The sequence below is a fragment of the Lepidochelys kempii genome, chromosome 20, assembly GCF_965140285.1.
Source record: "Lepidochelys kempii isolate rLepKem1 chromosome 20, rLepKem1.hap1, whole genome shotgun sequence".
Taxonomy (NCBI): domain Eukaryota; kingdom Metazoa; phylum Chordata; order Testudines; family Cheloniidae; genus Lepidochelys; species Lepidochelys kempii.
Genome location: NC_136399.1, coordinates 6,256,177 through 6,270,874, shown reverse-complemented (window position 1 = coordinate 6,270,874; position 14,698 = coordinate 6,256,177). Strand labels below are relative to the sequence as shown.

At 65.2% G+C, this 14,698-nt stretch overlaps 1 protein-coding gene across 2 annotated transcripts; it reads right to left on the bottom strand.

Annotated features, from left to right (window-relative positions):
* Positions 1-303: 303 nt before the first annotated feature.
* On the bottom strand, positions 304-14,072 carry ITGB7 (integrin subunit beta 7). 2 transcript variants are annotated; one of them, XM_073318761.2, is made up of 15 exons: positions 13,891-14,072; positions 12,831-12,904; positions 9,856-10,057; positions 8,801-8,971; positions 7,927-8,168; positions 7,235-7,393; positions 5,193-5,288; positions 5,017-5,106; positions 4,437-4,577; positions 3,635-3,828; positions 3,090-3,307; positions 2,622-2,838; positions 2,101-2,309; positions 1,638-1,798; positions 304-1,163 (listed from the first exon to the last, which is right to left on the bottom strand). In XM_073318761.2, exons 1-15 carry the CDS (start codon positions 13,970-13,972, stop codon positions 1,098-1,100), a joined length of 2,322 nt encoding a protein of 773 aa, XP_073174862.1. In that variant the 5' UTR covers positions 13,973-14,072; the 3' UTR covers positions 304-1,097. The 2 variants fall into 2 exon arrangements, with proteins under 2 accessions (XP_073174862.1, XP_073174863.1); XM_073318762.2 differs by having other exon boundaries at positions 7,235-7,390.
* Positions 14,073-14,698: the final 626 nt, after the last annotated feature.

Below are 14,698 nucleotides of genomic sequence, written 5' to 3'. Positions count from 1 at the left end.
CCCGCACACACACCTCCTTGCGACCACTGACAAACAGCTACTTAGTGAGAAGGGGAGCGAGTGTTCCTCCTCCCCACACACACACTTCGCCCTGACTGAGTTTTTGTGTGTGAAAACATTGGCTGCAGTTAGTAGTGTAGGGGAGAGAGAGGCTCGACCTGCTCTACACCTGGGCCAAATGCAAATTTCCCCCAGCCTGTCTGTATTTTGCCCCGGTCACTGTATCTTCCCAGCCCTGCTGCCTGCGAGGAAACTCTTTGTCAGTGGCAGCGCACAATAAAACATCACGCAAGAGCTGAGCTGGCTGCTGCCCCAGCCCTTTATTCCTCTCTGTATTCACTCAGCGAAGTGGGGGAGGCAGTTCCTCGTCTGCGGGGGGGATTATTTGAGAGCCCCGAGGGTGCTGGAGGAGATAAAGAGGGAGAGGCTCCCTAGGTTTATTCTGGCTCTCAGTAGTTGTTAAGCACCCAGTTCACAGTGGGGTTTTACTGGCTTGGTGCTCTTGATCCCGGCTGGGAGGAGGGATTACGCCTGCTGTTTTCCTTCTGGTGCTGAAGAGCCCTGCTCCAATTACCACCCCCCCACGGTTGGCCATGAGTTTCCCCTGGCTCGGCTCTGTCCTACAGTGCTCCCTGTTAAATGAGAGAAGCCCCCAAAAGCAGGGCTTTGGCGCTCCGTAGCCCGGCCCTTCCTGCTAGTCACTGACCCCAGAGCTCTTCTGCTGGGCGTGGACAGCAGCTCCTGCTCTCTGGGTGCTGGGGGTCGCTGACGGACGCACTGCAGGGGGCAGAGAAGCAGCAGGCTCGGGGCAGGGGCTTAGCGCTGCAAGGGGAGGGCAGGGTAGGGCTACTAAAGCAGGGAGGCCTCAGGCTGGGACGGGCCCCAGAATGGAGCCAGGGCCGCACCCTGTTCCTCCAGTGACAAGTGGGGGCACCTGGCAGCCTGTTTGGCAGCGGGTAGCCGTGTGAGATTCCGCCGAGCAGCAGGCCCTCTGCCTGCGCCTTCCCTTCCAGGAGAGGCCCAGTCAAGCTCGGGGTGGCTGCCGTAGCGTGGCATCTGGGGGCCCATGCCATTGGTGGCTGGCCATCCGTGATGCCTCAGTCGTCGTTGTACCTGGGGTTGATGACCGTGGTGGTGGCACTCTGGTACAGCGGGTTGTTCACCTGTGAGGGCAGAGAAGTTGCTGGAATCAAAGGGGAGGCAGGAGTGGGGTGGCCTCAGGGAACCGGGGGTCTGTTCCCGCTGACCTAGGACAAGTAGCTGCCCTGCTTTGCATCTGGAGCTGATGAGCCGGATCCACCTGGGGGCCTGGCCCGGAGAGGAGACTGGGCCAGGTGCTGGAACGTCCTCACCCACCGGGGCACGTGACACAGGGCATACAGGCTGCAGCCCATGGGGAAGGAGGTAGGGAGCCATCGGGCCCGGGGAACCCGACCAGTTCAGCCTGGGGGCTGGGACTGGATGGCCGTGGCGTGAGGGAGCTCGCAGGCTCCCATCTGGTCCCAGGCCTCAGGCCACTTCCTCTGACAGGCCCTGTAACAGTAACTGGCAGTGGCCAAGGGCTGAACGGGCCAGGCAAGGGGGAAGGCCTGAGCTGGGAGGGAAGGGGCCGCCGACAGCAGGGGTGGGGCCCTGACCTCATTCCCCCTGGCCTGCTCCCGCTCCTTCTCGAAGCGCATGTACTCCCGCCGGTCCAGGACCTCCACGGAGATGCGGTAGGCGATGATGATCAGCAGCCCGATGACCACGATGCCCGAGACCAAACCCAGCACGATCATGGCAGTCTGGTCAGCAACAGCTGCAGGGAGGGGAGGAAGAGCACCGGCCTGAGTGAAGCCTGCAGCCACGCCGCACCCCCGCCACCCCCCCCCGGCAGCCCGCACAGCTGCATCCCACCTCCCTGTTTTCGCTGTCCCCCCACCGACTGCTTGGCTTCCCCCTTTCTGGCCCACACTGGGCCCCCTCTCTCCCTGCTGCTCACCCTTCCTGGGGCATAGTGCCCCAGCCCCTAGCCTGCCCCATGTCACCCCCTCTACCCAAGCCCCCACCCAACCCCAACTGGTGCTCATCGTCCCTGGCTCCCCCTGGCCAAGCACGCACCGTCCTTGGCTTTCACCGTGAGGCGAACTGTGCCCCCGTCCATGCCCTCGATCAGGAAGAGCAGGATCCGCCCGTCCTCCGTCTTCTCCTTGCACCACTGCTCGCTCACAGCGGGTTCGGGCAGCACCGTGGCCGTGGTGTGGTTGCAGGCGGTGCTGCAGTTCTGGCTCAGCGGGCCCGTCCCGAAGGCCTTGCAGTCAGCGCAGTCCCTGCAGGGCTCCCAGAGAGACAGCTGCAGTCAGCTGGCCCCTCCAGGGTCCCCCCTGCCTGCATTGCCCTGTCCACCATCCCCAGCCGGCCCCTCCCACTGTCCGTCCCGTTCCCCCCACACACACAAATACACTGTCCTGAGCCACCCCCAGCCCCCTGCCACCACTCGCTGCCCCCGCCCCCGCCAGCCTGACCCACCCCACCCGGCCCTCTCCCCTGGCCTTAGGGCACTGACAGGCTGCCACCCTGGGCTCTTGGGGTGGGCGGTGCTGAGTTTCCGTCCTGACCTCTGCCCTTTGCCCGCTTCTCACCGGTGCTCCTCGCAGGGTGTCTGGCAGCCCGGGCACCGGCTGCAGAGCCGGCCGAAGTAGCCCGTCTGGCACTCGCACTTGCTGCAGAGGCAGCGTCCATGCCCGCTGCACTCCACGCCGTCCTGCAGGCACGCGCTGGTGTCCAGGCTGCAGTCGCACGCGCTGCCCGCGTAGCCCTGGTCGCACAGGCAACTCCCACATTGGCACCGACCCCGGCCTGCGGGGAGGGACGGGGGCAGGGTGCCGTCAGCCTGGGCGAGCACCCGCTTCGGTCTGGGAGCCAACCCGGCCCCTCTCTCTATTCCTCCTTCGCCTTGCACAAAACCCACCAGCCACCCTCCCCCCGTCCATTCTCCCACCGGGCAAGGCAGCAGCTGCCCAGGGCCTGCCCAGCCCATCGGAGCTCTGGCCTCCCCAAGCCTGGCAGCCCCGGCAACCAGGCCCCCCGCCCGGCCCCGCCGCCCTCACCTGCACAGAGCTGCCCGTCGCGCCGCTCGCAGCTGGTGTCGTCGCACTCGCAGTGCTGCCCTCGCACGTTGCTGTTGCACTGGCACTGCCCGCACACGCACTGCCCCTTCCCGTCGCACAGGAGGCCCGTGCCGTTCCGGCCCCGGCACCCCTCCTGCAGGTACGCGGCGTCCGCCAGCCTGCACTCACACAGCGGGCCCACGCGGTCAGGGCTGCAGCTGCAAGGCGGTGGGGGAGGCGGTCAGGGGAACATGTCGGGGGGGGCTTCTTACCCCCCCCTCCAAGCCACTGGGCCAAGAGGCCTGCAGCCCCACCAACACACACGCACAGCCTAGCTGCCCCCTCCTACCCCCCCCCCTTCTGGGCTGCCCCCAGTGCCCCTCCCCGCTCAGCAGGGATGCCCCCCGACTCCCTGCAGCCCAGGCCACGACCAGCCCCACACTAGGCCAGACTCCCAACCCCATCCTGCTGAGCAGTCTGTTCCCCCTGCCCCAATCTGCACCCCCCCCACCCCCCACCTCCCCTGCGTCTGGGCAGGGCTTTACCTGCAGACTCCGCAGGTGAGGGTGCCATGGCCCCCGCTGCAGTGGGTGGCGTGGGGCTCCGGCTGGCTGCAGGGGCACTCACACAGTGTCTGCAGCTCCACGTGCACCTCCTCGGGGAAGCCCAGCACCCGCAGCGCGAAGGCGTGCGGACCCTCCAGGCAGGTGTCGGCCTGCACCGTCACCGTGAAATTCACCTGGGGGAGACGGGCATGTGGGGGAGGGGTAAACACACACCCCCGGCCACGAGGCCTAGAGTAGACACCCCCCCCTATGCCCCACTGAGCTGGCCTGTCCCCGTCCCCAGCCCTCCTCCCCGCACTGAGCCAGCCTGCCGCCCTCTCCCCCGCCCAGCCAGCCTGCCCCTCCCCTCACCGGGCTCCCCTCCCCCCACTGAGCTAGCCTGCCCCCTCCCCTCACCAGGTCCCCAGCTTCCCACCCCAGGAGCGAGCCTGCCCCCTCTCCTCAGCGGGCCCCCAGCTTCCCCCCACCCCCGAGCGAGCCTGCCCCCTCCCCTCACCTGTCTCCCCTAGCCCCCCTCCCCCCACTGAGCTGGCCTGTCCTCTCTCCCCACTGGGACAAGCTACCCAGCCCCCCCTCCCCCTCAGTGGGTCAGGCTGTCCTAACACTGCCCAGGACGACCCCAGCCTCCAAGCCTGGTGGCCCAACTGAGGGCCTGGGCTGGGTTGCCCTCCCCCACCCCAGGGTGTCAGAGACGGGGAGAGGAGCCAGGCCATAGGGGCAGCTCAGCCTGGGGTCCCCAGAGCCCAGCAGGGCTCGGTGTGGGGTGAAGGGGGGGGCTCACCAGCTGGTTGATGCGAACGCCGGAGCAGACCCCACTGTGGCCCCCGAGGGAGCGGGTGGCATCCTCGCAGTGCGACTCGTAGGCCACGCTCACGCCGGGCGGGAGCTGGAAGTGCTCCAGGTTCACCGTGGACGACAGGCTCTGGGGGGAGAGGGGCACAGGGAGCCGTCCAGGAGCCGCGGGAGCAGGGGGGGGCCTCAGGCTGCAGGGACCCTCCTTGGCTCACCCACCCCGCCTGCCCCACCAGCTTCCAGCCAGCTCCCTGCCCACCCCAGCTCCTACCACCCACCCAGCCCCTCCAAGCCCCCAGCCAGCTGGCTGGGTAGTCAGCCCCTCCACCCACCCCCCTGGTTCCCAGGCCCCACTGCTCTGACCACTAGGCAACACCCCCACCCAGCCCTTCCACCTTCCCCACTAGTGCCAAGGAGACCCTGCATGGGGTGCCCAGGCCAGAGGGCGCCCTGCAGGTATATGCTGGGTGCTGGGGCCGGGGGGGGCCTTCAAGGATCCCTCAAAACCCTCAGCCCCACCCCCATTACATGCCATCATCCCCTCCCCCTGAGCTGCCCCTCCCTCTCACATTGTAGGCGTCAGAGATGAGCTGCACCACGTTGCTGGAATCCTCCTTCAGCTCCCCCACCACCGACTTGGGGATCAGCCTGCTCAGCTCCTGGAGCGGGGCAGAGGCCGGGTGAGTGAGTGAGCCCCCCAGCTCCGCCTCCCCCAGCTCCGCCCCTGGCCCACCCCTGCCCTCACCTGGTACACGGGCAGCGTGGAGCCAGTGACAGCAAAGATGGGCTGGATGTTAGAGGCTGAGAGCACCTGGGCCAAGTGCCCGACCGAGGGGTAATCCTGCAACGAGAGGCAGCGCCCACCTGTCACCACACAGCACTGCCAGCCCAGGGTGGCATCCAAGCAGGAGTCGAACCCAGGAGTCCGGGCTCTGACCCCTCCCAGCACAGGAACGGAACCCAGGGTCGGCAGGGCCTGAGGAATTAGCTGGCGCACTCAGAACCCATCGCGATTAACTCGGAGAGGTCATGGAGGCCGAGTGAGATACCTGGAGAAGGGCATACATAGCGCTGGGCTTTGAACAGGGCAACAAAGGCCCCGGGGAATTCCAGCCCAGCCAGCCTAACTTCAACCCCTGAAAAGCTGCTGGACTCAATTATTAAACAAGCGATCTGTAAGCAGCTAGGGCAGGGGTGGGCAAACTTTTTGGCCCGAGGGCCACATCGACGTTGAGAAACAGTATGGAGGGCTGGGTAGAGAAGACTGTGCCTCCCCAAACAGCCTGGCCCCCGCCCCCAGACTGCCCCCCTCAGAACCTCCCGACCCATCCAACCCCCCCCTGCTCCCTGTCCCCTGACTGCCCCAACCCCTATCCATGCCCCCACCCGCTCACAGCCCACCCCCGGGATTCCCATGCCTATCCAATGCGGCCTGTTCCCCATCCCCTGCCTGCCCCACTCCAGAACCTCCGCCCCATCCAACCGCCCCCTGCTCCCCGCCCGGGACCCTCTGCCCCTTATCCAACCCCCGCACCCCCTTCCCATGCTGCTCAGAGCAGCAGGAGCTCGCAGCCCCACCGCCCAGCCGGAGCCAGCCACACTGCCCGCATTGCCCAGCAGGAGCGGCGGGCCAGAGTGCTGGTGGCATGGCGCGCTAAGGCTGCGGGGAAGGGGGACAGCGAGGGAGGGGCTGGGAGCTAGCCTCCCCAGCCGGGAGCTCAGGGGCCAGGCAGGACGGTCCCGTGGGCCGCAGTTTGCCCACCTCTGACTAGGGGATAAGGAATAGCCAGCACGGGTCTATCAAGAACAAATCCACCTCATTTCCTCCTTTGACAGAGCTGCTGGTCTAGCGGATGGGGGAAGCTGTCAAAGCGCCGTAGCTTGGTTTTCATACGGCTTCTCACACAGTCTCACATGCAAACTAGGGAGCTGGCGGTCTCCGTGAAATTACGATAAGGTGGGTGCACAAGCGGTTGAAAGCCCGTCCTCAAACAGAAGCTATGGAGGGTTCACTCTCAAACAGGGAGGGCAGAGCTGGGGGCCGGGCGGGGGCAGTCCTGCAGGGGTAAGTCCTGGGTCCAGTATTACTTAATATTTTCACTAGTGCCTTGACTAATGGAGTGGAGTAGCGGCATGTAACATTTGCAGATGACACCAAGCTGGGAGGGGTTGCAATAGGATGACCAGATGTCCCGATTTTATAGGGACAGTCCCGATTTGGGGTTTTTTTTCTTATATAGGCACCTATTGCCCCCCACCCCCGTCCCGATTTCTTACACTTGCTATGTGGTCACCCTAGGTTGCAAGCACTTTGGAGGACAGGATTAGAATTCAAAATGACCCGGACACGTGGGAGACCGGGTCTGAAATCAACAAGCTGAAATTTAGTAAAGACAAGTGCAAAGTACTTTGCTTAGGAAGGAAAAATCAAACGCATGACTGCAGCCGGGTTGGGGAGTCAGTGCTGAAAAAAAATGTGGTGGTTAGCAGGGATCACGAACTGAATATGAGTCAGCTGCGAAAAAGGCTAAGGTCATTCCGGGTGTAGTAAGAGGCAGCCTAGATTCCACTGCTGAAACCACAAGACGACACTCCCTTCCCAGACCCAGGCATAGAACCCTGGCATCCGGGCAGCCGTTCCTGGACTCCGGCTGCACCCCTCGCTTTTACAGGGCATGCTCACTGCCCCCGTCCTCGTCCCAGCCTCCCCCAGCTGGGTGCAGGGTGCTGCAGGGACCGGCCCCATTGCCCCCCGAGGGGCACCGAACGGGGTGGGGGGAAACCTACGTAGATGTGGCTCTTGCTGTAGAGTCCGTCAGTGTCGAGGTGGCACTGGTTGTCATTCGGGAGGTAGATGCCACCCAGCTTGCCATCCCCTGCCGTGTGGAAGACGTCATCTGACGTGAAGACCAGCAAGCGCGTCACGTTCCGCCAGCCAATCTGCTTCTGGTGGGGCGGGGGTGGGGGGTGAGCAGGTACAATGGCCTCCCACTGGTGCCACCCCCTACATCGACCCAGACCCGTGGGCACACGCATGCACTTTTGTTCACACGCCTTGCAGCAATGCACACCCTTGTGCCCACACACGGACGTGTGAGCACGTGCCCTCCCACAGCTATGCACACACTCCTACGTGCACAGGTGTCCTTGTGCTCATATAACCCGTGCGTGCACCCCCCCCACGTGCACAGTCACACCCGTTGAGCACACAGAGCCAATCACACCCAGCCACGCACACACCAACACTAATACACACCCTGGCATCCATGCACACGTACACACCCGTGTGTGTGCGTGCACACCCACACACACACACACTCCCTGGCAGCGATGTGCCTGTACACACCCATTTGCACACTTGCGCACTCACACAGCCGTGCACATACTGGGAGCCAACAAAAAGGCAGGGAATGCCCAACAGCCGGACTCCCACGCCCCACGCCACCCAGAGCCCGTGGCTACTGCCCCCGGCGGCTCACCTCACACACGGCCACCTGCATGATGGCATCGAAGCCGCCCTCGGGCGAGTCCAGGTTGCCCGAGATGCGCTGCTGGCTCACGCGGCTCTCGAACTCGCTGGCGTTGTCGGTGAGCGGCAGCACGTGGCGGAAGCTGACGGGCGAGTCACACTGCTCGTAGCGGTCGGGGCAGGGGTTCCGCAGCTTGGCAGGCACCGTGCTGACGTAGGGCAGGACCGTCTTGTCCACGAAGGAGCCAAAGCCTGGCGGGGCAGAGGCGGTGCTGGGTTCAGATGCTGGCCCCACAGTCGCCACAGGGGGACCCCACCTGTGCCGGATGGACCCCAGTCCTCCTCCTCCCCTCCTAGGGTGAGGTATGGAACCCAGGAGTCCGGGCTCCCAGCCCCTACCTGCTCTAATCACTAGACTCCCCTCTCAGAACCAGGAAGGGTATGTATGTATGTAGGAGTCTGGGTTCCCAGCCCCCTCCGCTCTAACCATTAGACCCACCATCCCCTGCCCTGTACCATCTGCCCTGACTTCTCCCACAGCTGCCCTCCAGCCCCATGGAGCTCTGACTATGGGGCCAGGGAGGGGGCCAGGTTCCCACAGCTCATGGCTCCATCTGTGCTTCATGGTGGGGGAGCAAAGCGTGAGGAAGGGGTGGGGGGGGCACCACCCCACAGGGGGTGGGGGAGGCAGAGTCTGAGGAGAGCAGGGTGACATCACCCCATGGGGGGAGCAGAGCATGAGGAGAGTGGGGGGGCATTGCCCCTCGAGGAGTTGGGGGGTGGAGCATGAGGAGAATGGGGGCGCATCACCCCATGGGGGCCTGGGGAGTGGAGCACGAGGAGAACAGGGGGGCATCGCCCCACTGTGGGGTGCTGCCTCATACCAATCTTCACTGACTTGGTGACGTTTCTGAGAGCGGCCAGCAGGTCATTGCCGAGCTTCTTGATGTTCTCCAGGTCATCCTTCATGGAGTAGGACAGGTCCATGAGGTAGTAGACGTCCACGGGGTAGCCCTCGGCCCGCTTGAACCGCACCGAGAAGCTATGCTGCTCTCCTGGGAAGGGCAGGGGGGGAAGCCAAGGACCCAGCTCAGCAGGGAATCACGCTGCAAGGCCAGGGGCTTGTGGGGAGACCCTTCATCCACCCTCCATCCATCCCCCACTCCTTCATCCCCCCATCCTCCTACCTCCCACCCCCTACCCATCCCCTCACCTATCCATCCCCCACCAGCCATCCACCTACCTACCACCTCCTCCTCCTCATCCATCCACCTACCCATCCACCCCTCCATCCATCCCCCCAACCCCTCCATCCTTCCACCTATCCATCTGCCCCACTCCTCCAACACTCTATCCACCAACCCAATCCTCCACCCATCCAGCCACCCCACACCTCTATCTACCCATAACCCCCTCCATCCATCCATCCCCCATACATACCACTCTATCCAGCAATGTATACTCCATTCCCATCCACCAACCCGTCTACCCACCCACCTCTCTGGTCACCCACCCAGCCCCCTTCATCCACCTACTCACTCATCCACCCACCCCCATACATACCCCTCTGTCTCCCCACCCAGCTGCATACATACCTGTCCATCCACCCCCGCGATCTATCCATCCATCCCACATCCCTCTGTCTCATCACTATCTCCCCAGTGCTTGTATTTCTAGGCACACACCCCCTGTCTCTCAGAGGCACCTCGTGGCCTGGGTGCACAAACCCCTGGGACCCCAGCAAAGGGCTGATCCATGGTGCTGGCAGAGACACGTGACCGACATGGGCTGGCGAGCCAGGCATCAGCAGCCCCAGGCAGGGGATTTGGGAGGCCAGAGAAGACCCAGCTCCACAGCTGGGCCCCAGCACCGCTCTTCCCCCCAGCCTGGCATGGGGCCCAGTTCTAACCACAAGCCTCCCCCCTCCAGTGGGACCCACCGGGTCGGAGCCACAGGGCGATCTTTTGGGGTGCCAGCTGGGTCACCGTCTCCTGCTCAGCGCTGTCGCTCAGGGGCGCGTCCTCCAGGACTTGGTGCCGGCTCCGGGGCTCGACCACCTCCTTCAGGGCACAGCCGCGGTGGAGCAGCTCCCCCCGCGTGGCGCAGCGCGTGGCGTCCGACTCGCCCGCCTTGGTGAAGTTCTGGAGAGGGGAGGGGGGGGTTCAGCCCACAAGCCTGAGCAGCCGGGAGGCACCTCCCCCCAATTCTGTTCCCCCCAACACGCTGCCCCCCTGAGGTCTCTCCCCATTGACCAGCACCACCCAGGGCACCTGCTGGGCAAGCCCAGCTCCCTCGCCCACTCTGAGGCCCACTGGCAGAGCAGCGGGGGCACCCCCCTACCGCTTTGCCCCAGAAGGGGGCACTCCCTGTGGTCCGTTCCAAGCCCCTAGGGATAGGGTGCTATCAGGAGACCCCCCACTGCTGGCTGCCCCCTTCCCCCCCCACCCCGGGATGTGCGAGACGTGCTGCTGGTGGCGTTTATCTTATCTGTTTCTCACTGATGGTTTCCTGTTGCTGTAGGTGACAAACCACAGCATTAGCAGTGGGGGATGGGATGTCTGGGGGTTGGGGGGCTTTCACCATCGTGCCCCCCCAAGCCCTTTGCAGACCGCCCCCACTGACACAGCTGGACTGGATGCCCCCATCCTTCCGTTCCCAATGCACATTCCTCGGCCCCGTGAGCTATGGGAGCACTCCCTCGGCCAGCACTGGTAGTAGGTCTTTTATCCTCTCTGTTGCACTGACCCATCTCTCCAAGCAGTTACACTGGTGCACAGCCCAGCTGCATGGCTGGGAGGCATGGGCGTAGCGGGCAGGGGGGGTGACTGGGAGCTGTTCCTGCTGCCCCACACCAGGGCGGGACCACTGGGGTTTCACGCTGCCCCCTCTCAAGGCTGGCAAATATGTGCAGCCCCCTGCAAGTGGAGCTGGCAGGCAAGGCGGGGGACATCTGGCACTGCTGGGGCAGTCCCCCATTCCCATCCTCGCCAGCAGCTCCTCCACTCAGCCCAGCCATGCCCGGAGGGGAGGGAAGGGCTTGGTCTGCTTGGCCCAGTGGCTGGTGCCCATGGTTGTCTGTGCCAGGAGGCAGAGGGTCCCCCAGGGATCTGTGCTCCACCCCCCCCCCCCCGCTGGCCAGACCCCATGGCACGAGCTCCCGAGAGGGCAAAGCCGCCGGTTTCTCTGCAGGACAGAGCGGCACCAAACCGAACAACCACAATAGGGCCTTGGGAGGCAGGACTCCTGGGCTCTTTTCCCAGTTCTGCCACCGTCACTGTGTGGGCCTCATCAAGTCACGCCCCCCCCCTCTTTGCCTCAGTTTCCTCCCTCCCCCCACGCACACTCTCCCCCCGGACCCCTGTCTGTGCTGCACCTTGAGCCCCTCAGCCGGAAGGGGTGAGAGATGGGGACGGTGCTGTTAAGTTACACGACCCCCTCATGCTCGGAGATTCCCCCACCCCCCCCGGCTTCCTGCCCTGCTGGGTGACAGGATGTGGTGAGCTGCTGTCACACGCCAGCTGGGACCCCCCACCCCCGGCTGGGATAACGCATCAGAGAGGATTTCCGCATGGGGGGGTCCTACCCATCGCGCCTGGGGGGGCCGAGGCAGCTGGACACAGACTGCACGGCTCCCTGGCACTCGGGGTAATGCTCTGGCTGCGTGGGAGGGGGGCGCCCAGAGAGGGGGATGTTGGGGATCCAGCTCCAGGCCCCCTGTACGAGCCCCAAAGCCCACAGCACTAACAGGTGCCTGCTCCAGATAGGGCCAGGGCCGGGCTAGCAGGGGGCTGCGGGTCGGGATTGAGGGGCACCAGCAGAGCTGGGGGTGGGGGAGAGCCGAGTCGGCCTGACTCACTGTGTTATTTTCACAAACACCAAGTTCGTGAGAAGCCAGAGGAAGAACAGGAAAAGGTCGAGGGTGAATCAGAGGCCGCGGCTGGGATGAGAAGTCACTTCTGTCTGACAGCCCGAGCCCAGGGCGGGGACAGCAGGGGGCGCCGGGGGGGGGGATTGAGGGGCACCGGCGTAGCTAGGTGTGGGGGGAGCCCAGGGCGGGGACAGCAGAGGGCGGGGGGGGATTGAGGGGCGCCAGCGTAGCTAGGTGTGGGGGGATCCCAGGGCGGGGACAGCAGCGGGCGGCGGGGGGGGGGGATTGAGGGGCGCCAGCGTAGCTAGGTGTGGGGCGAGCCCAGGGCTGGGACAGCAGGGGGCGCCGGGGGGGGGATTGAGGGGCACCGGCGTAGCTAGGTGTGGGGGGAGCCCAGGGCGGGGACAGCAGAGGGCGGGGGGGGGGGATTGAGGGGCACCGGCGTAGCTAGGTGTGGGGCGAGCCCAGGGCGGGGACAGCAGAGGGCGGGGGGGGGATTGAGGGGCACCGGCGTAGCTAGGTGTGGGGGGAGCCCAGGGCGGGGACAGCAGAGGGCGGGGGGGGGATTGAGGGGCACCGGCGTAGCTAGGTGTGGGGGGAGCCCAGGGCGGGGACAGCAGAGGGCTGTGGGTCAGGGCTGAGGGGCACTGGTGGAGCTGGGGGCTGTTCTCCAGGCTCAGGGGGTCGTGGCGTCCGGCTGCGGCAGACGAGTGGGGCTGACAGCATCCTGGGGTCCCTGTTCTGGAGTTGGTGGACCTCAGGCCAAGGGGGAGTGGGTCTGGGGCTCAGAGTGGGGCTGGATGGGAGGGGAGAGGAGCCCCCCAGAGAGAAGGTACCGTGGGAGGAGAGCAGGAGACCCCGCCAACTGCAGCTCAGAACATCCCAGGGCCCCCATGAGCAGCAGGATCCTTCCTGCCCTGGCCCAGCCCCTGGCCCCAGCTGGGCTCCCTGGGGGCCGTGGGGCTGCTCAATGAGCCGGCTCTGCTCTCAGCTGGGGGGGATCCCTTCGCGTGTGTTCCCTCCCCCCAGTGCCCATGGGCACTTACCAGCGCTTTGCACCAGGCGCAGCTGGGCTGGGAGCGGATGCAGTCGCGGCAGGAGGCGCGGGGCCAGCAGGAACCTGCAGGGAACCGGGGATACCGTCCGAGTGACCCCGACCGCAACGTACAGCGCAGCCCGCAGCCCTCCCAACCATACAAACCCCCCCACTGGGGATACTCCCTCCCCACCGCACAGCCCCCCACTGCACAGCCTCCCAACCATACAACCCCCCCCACTGGGGATACTCCCTCCCCACCGCACAGCCCCCCACTGCACAGCCTCCCAACCATACAACCCCCCCACTGGGGAGACCCCCCTCCCCACCGCACAGCCCCCCACGACTGTACAGCCCCCCAACCATACAACCCTCACCTCCACTGTGTTGACCCTGTCCCCCACCACACAGCCCCCCACTGCGCATCCCCCACTGCTCAGAGCCCGTGACCTACAGCCCCCAGCCCGCCTCCCATCACTCCCATTCCCCAGACATGCATTGCCCTGCAGCCGGGCACTCAGGAGAGCAACCCTGCCATGGCAAAAGCCTTGACTAGGAGTGAGGCCAGGTTGGACTAGTGTCCTGGGCCACGCTGGGGGACGGGGGGGAGAGCAGGGCAGGACTGGGGGAGGCAGGGCAGTGGGGCCAGAGCTGAGGGGCAGGCTAGGGGGCAGCACAAAGCTGGCGGGGAGGCTTGGAGGACAGGGCTGGGCGGGTGAGCAGGGGACAGGCTGGGATACAAGGCAGGGCTGGGCAAGGATTGGGGGGCTATACTGGGCTACCCCGGGGGGGCGGGGCAGTGGGTGGGTTCCACTCAGCCAGAGGCTTCTCCCTGACCTCACCGATGGGGCCCCAAAATGGACACAGGCCAGGGCTCCCCACACGCTGCCCCTGGATTGAGTGACACCCCCAGTCCCTTCCCCAGCACCCACAGGCGTCTCACCCGCTGCAGGGCCCAGACAAACCAGAGACAAGTCTCCTGCCGTGCCCCCCCCCCCGGCCATCCCACTGCCTCCAGCAACATGCTGCCCCATGCCCCCCACCCCGACACCCCCATCTCCTCTCCTTACCTGTTTCCAGCGCCTTCTCTTCCTGCCCCATCGCCAGCACCAGCAGGAGGCCCAGCCCTGCCACCAGCCCGGTGCCCCTCATGGTCTGGCAGAGAGGGGAGATGGTTAGGGGTGGGGGGCAGCTGTCTGCCCGCCCTCCCCGCGGCAGGCAGAGGTGTCTCCTGCCCAGAGCCAGGCCTCCCTGCCATGGGGAAGTGAAAGTGCTGAGCGGGGGGCACGGCCTGGCCCCCCCACCCTGGCCTGGGGAGTTTCACTTCTCCCCCCACCACACACACACACACCGTCTGGATCCCTAGACCACTCCCTGGGGCCAGGCAGCTCCAGGATGGGGCCCAGTCCATAGAGGGGCTCAGCTCTGGGCAGCTCCCACAGGGAACAACAGGGAAACCCCCCCTCCTCACACTGGGAATACTGGAGAACCTCTCCCCCCTGCCCCCTCTTCCCCCCCCACACCCCAGGAACGATGGAAAATCTCTCTCAACCCCGTATTGATGCAGATGGAGGGAGGGACACAGGATGCAGTGTGGTAAATGGCCTCCTCCCTACAGCAGGCCCAGACACACACACGTGTATCCAGGCCCCTCACACACCCGCCCTGCACACACACACACACATTACATGTGCACCCAGGCCCCTCACACACCCAGAGACACACACACACACAAGCTACACGTGCACCCAGGCCCCTCACACACACGCCCTGTACACACCCAGAGACACACACACACACAAGCTACACGTGCACCCAGGCCCCTCACACACACGCCCTGTACACACCCAGAGACACACACACACACAAGCTACACGT

Coding starts and splice junctions, on each gene's coding strand:
- ITGB7 (XM_073318761.2), bottom strand. CDS start 13,972: ATGAGGGGCACCGGGCTGGTGGCAGGGCTGGGCCTCCTGCTGGTGCTG. Junction 5,289..7,234: donor ACAGCAAGAGCCACATCTAC/GTAGGTTTCCCC, acceptor CTCTCGTTGCAG/GATTACCCCTCGGTCGGGCA. Junction 5,107..5,192: donor CCACGCTGCCCGTGTACCAG/GTGAGGGCAGGG, acceptor GCCCCGCTCCAG/GAGCTGAGCAGGCTGATCCC.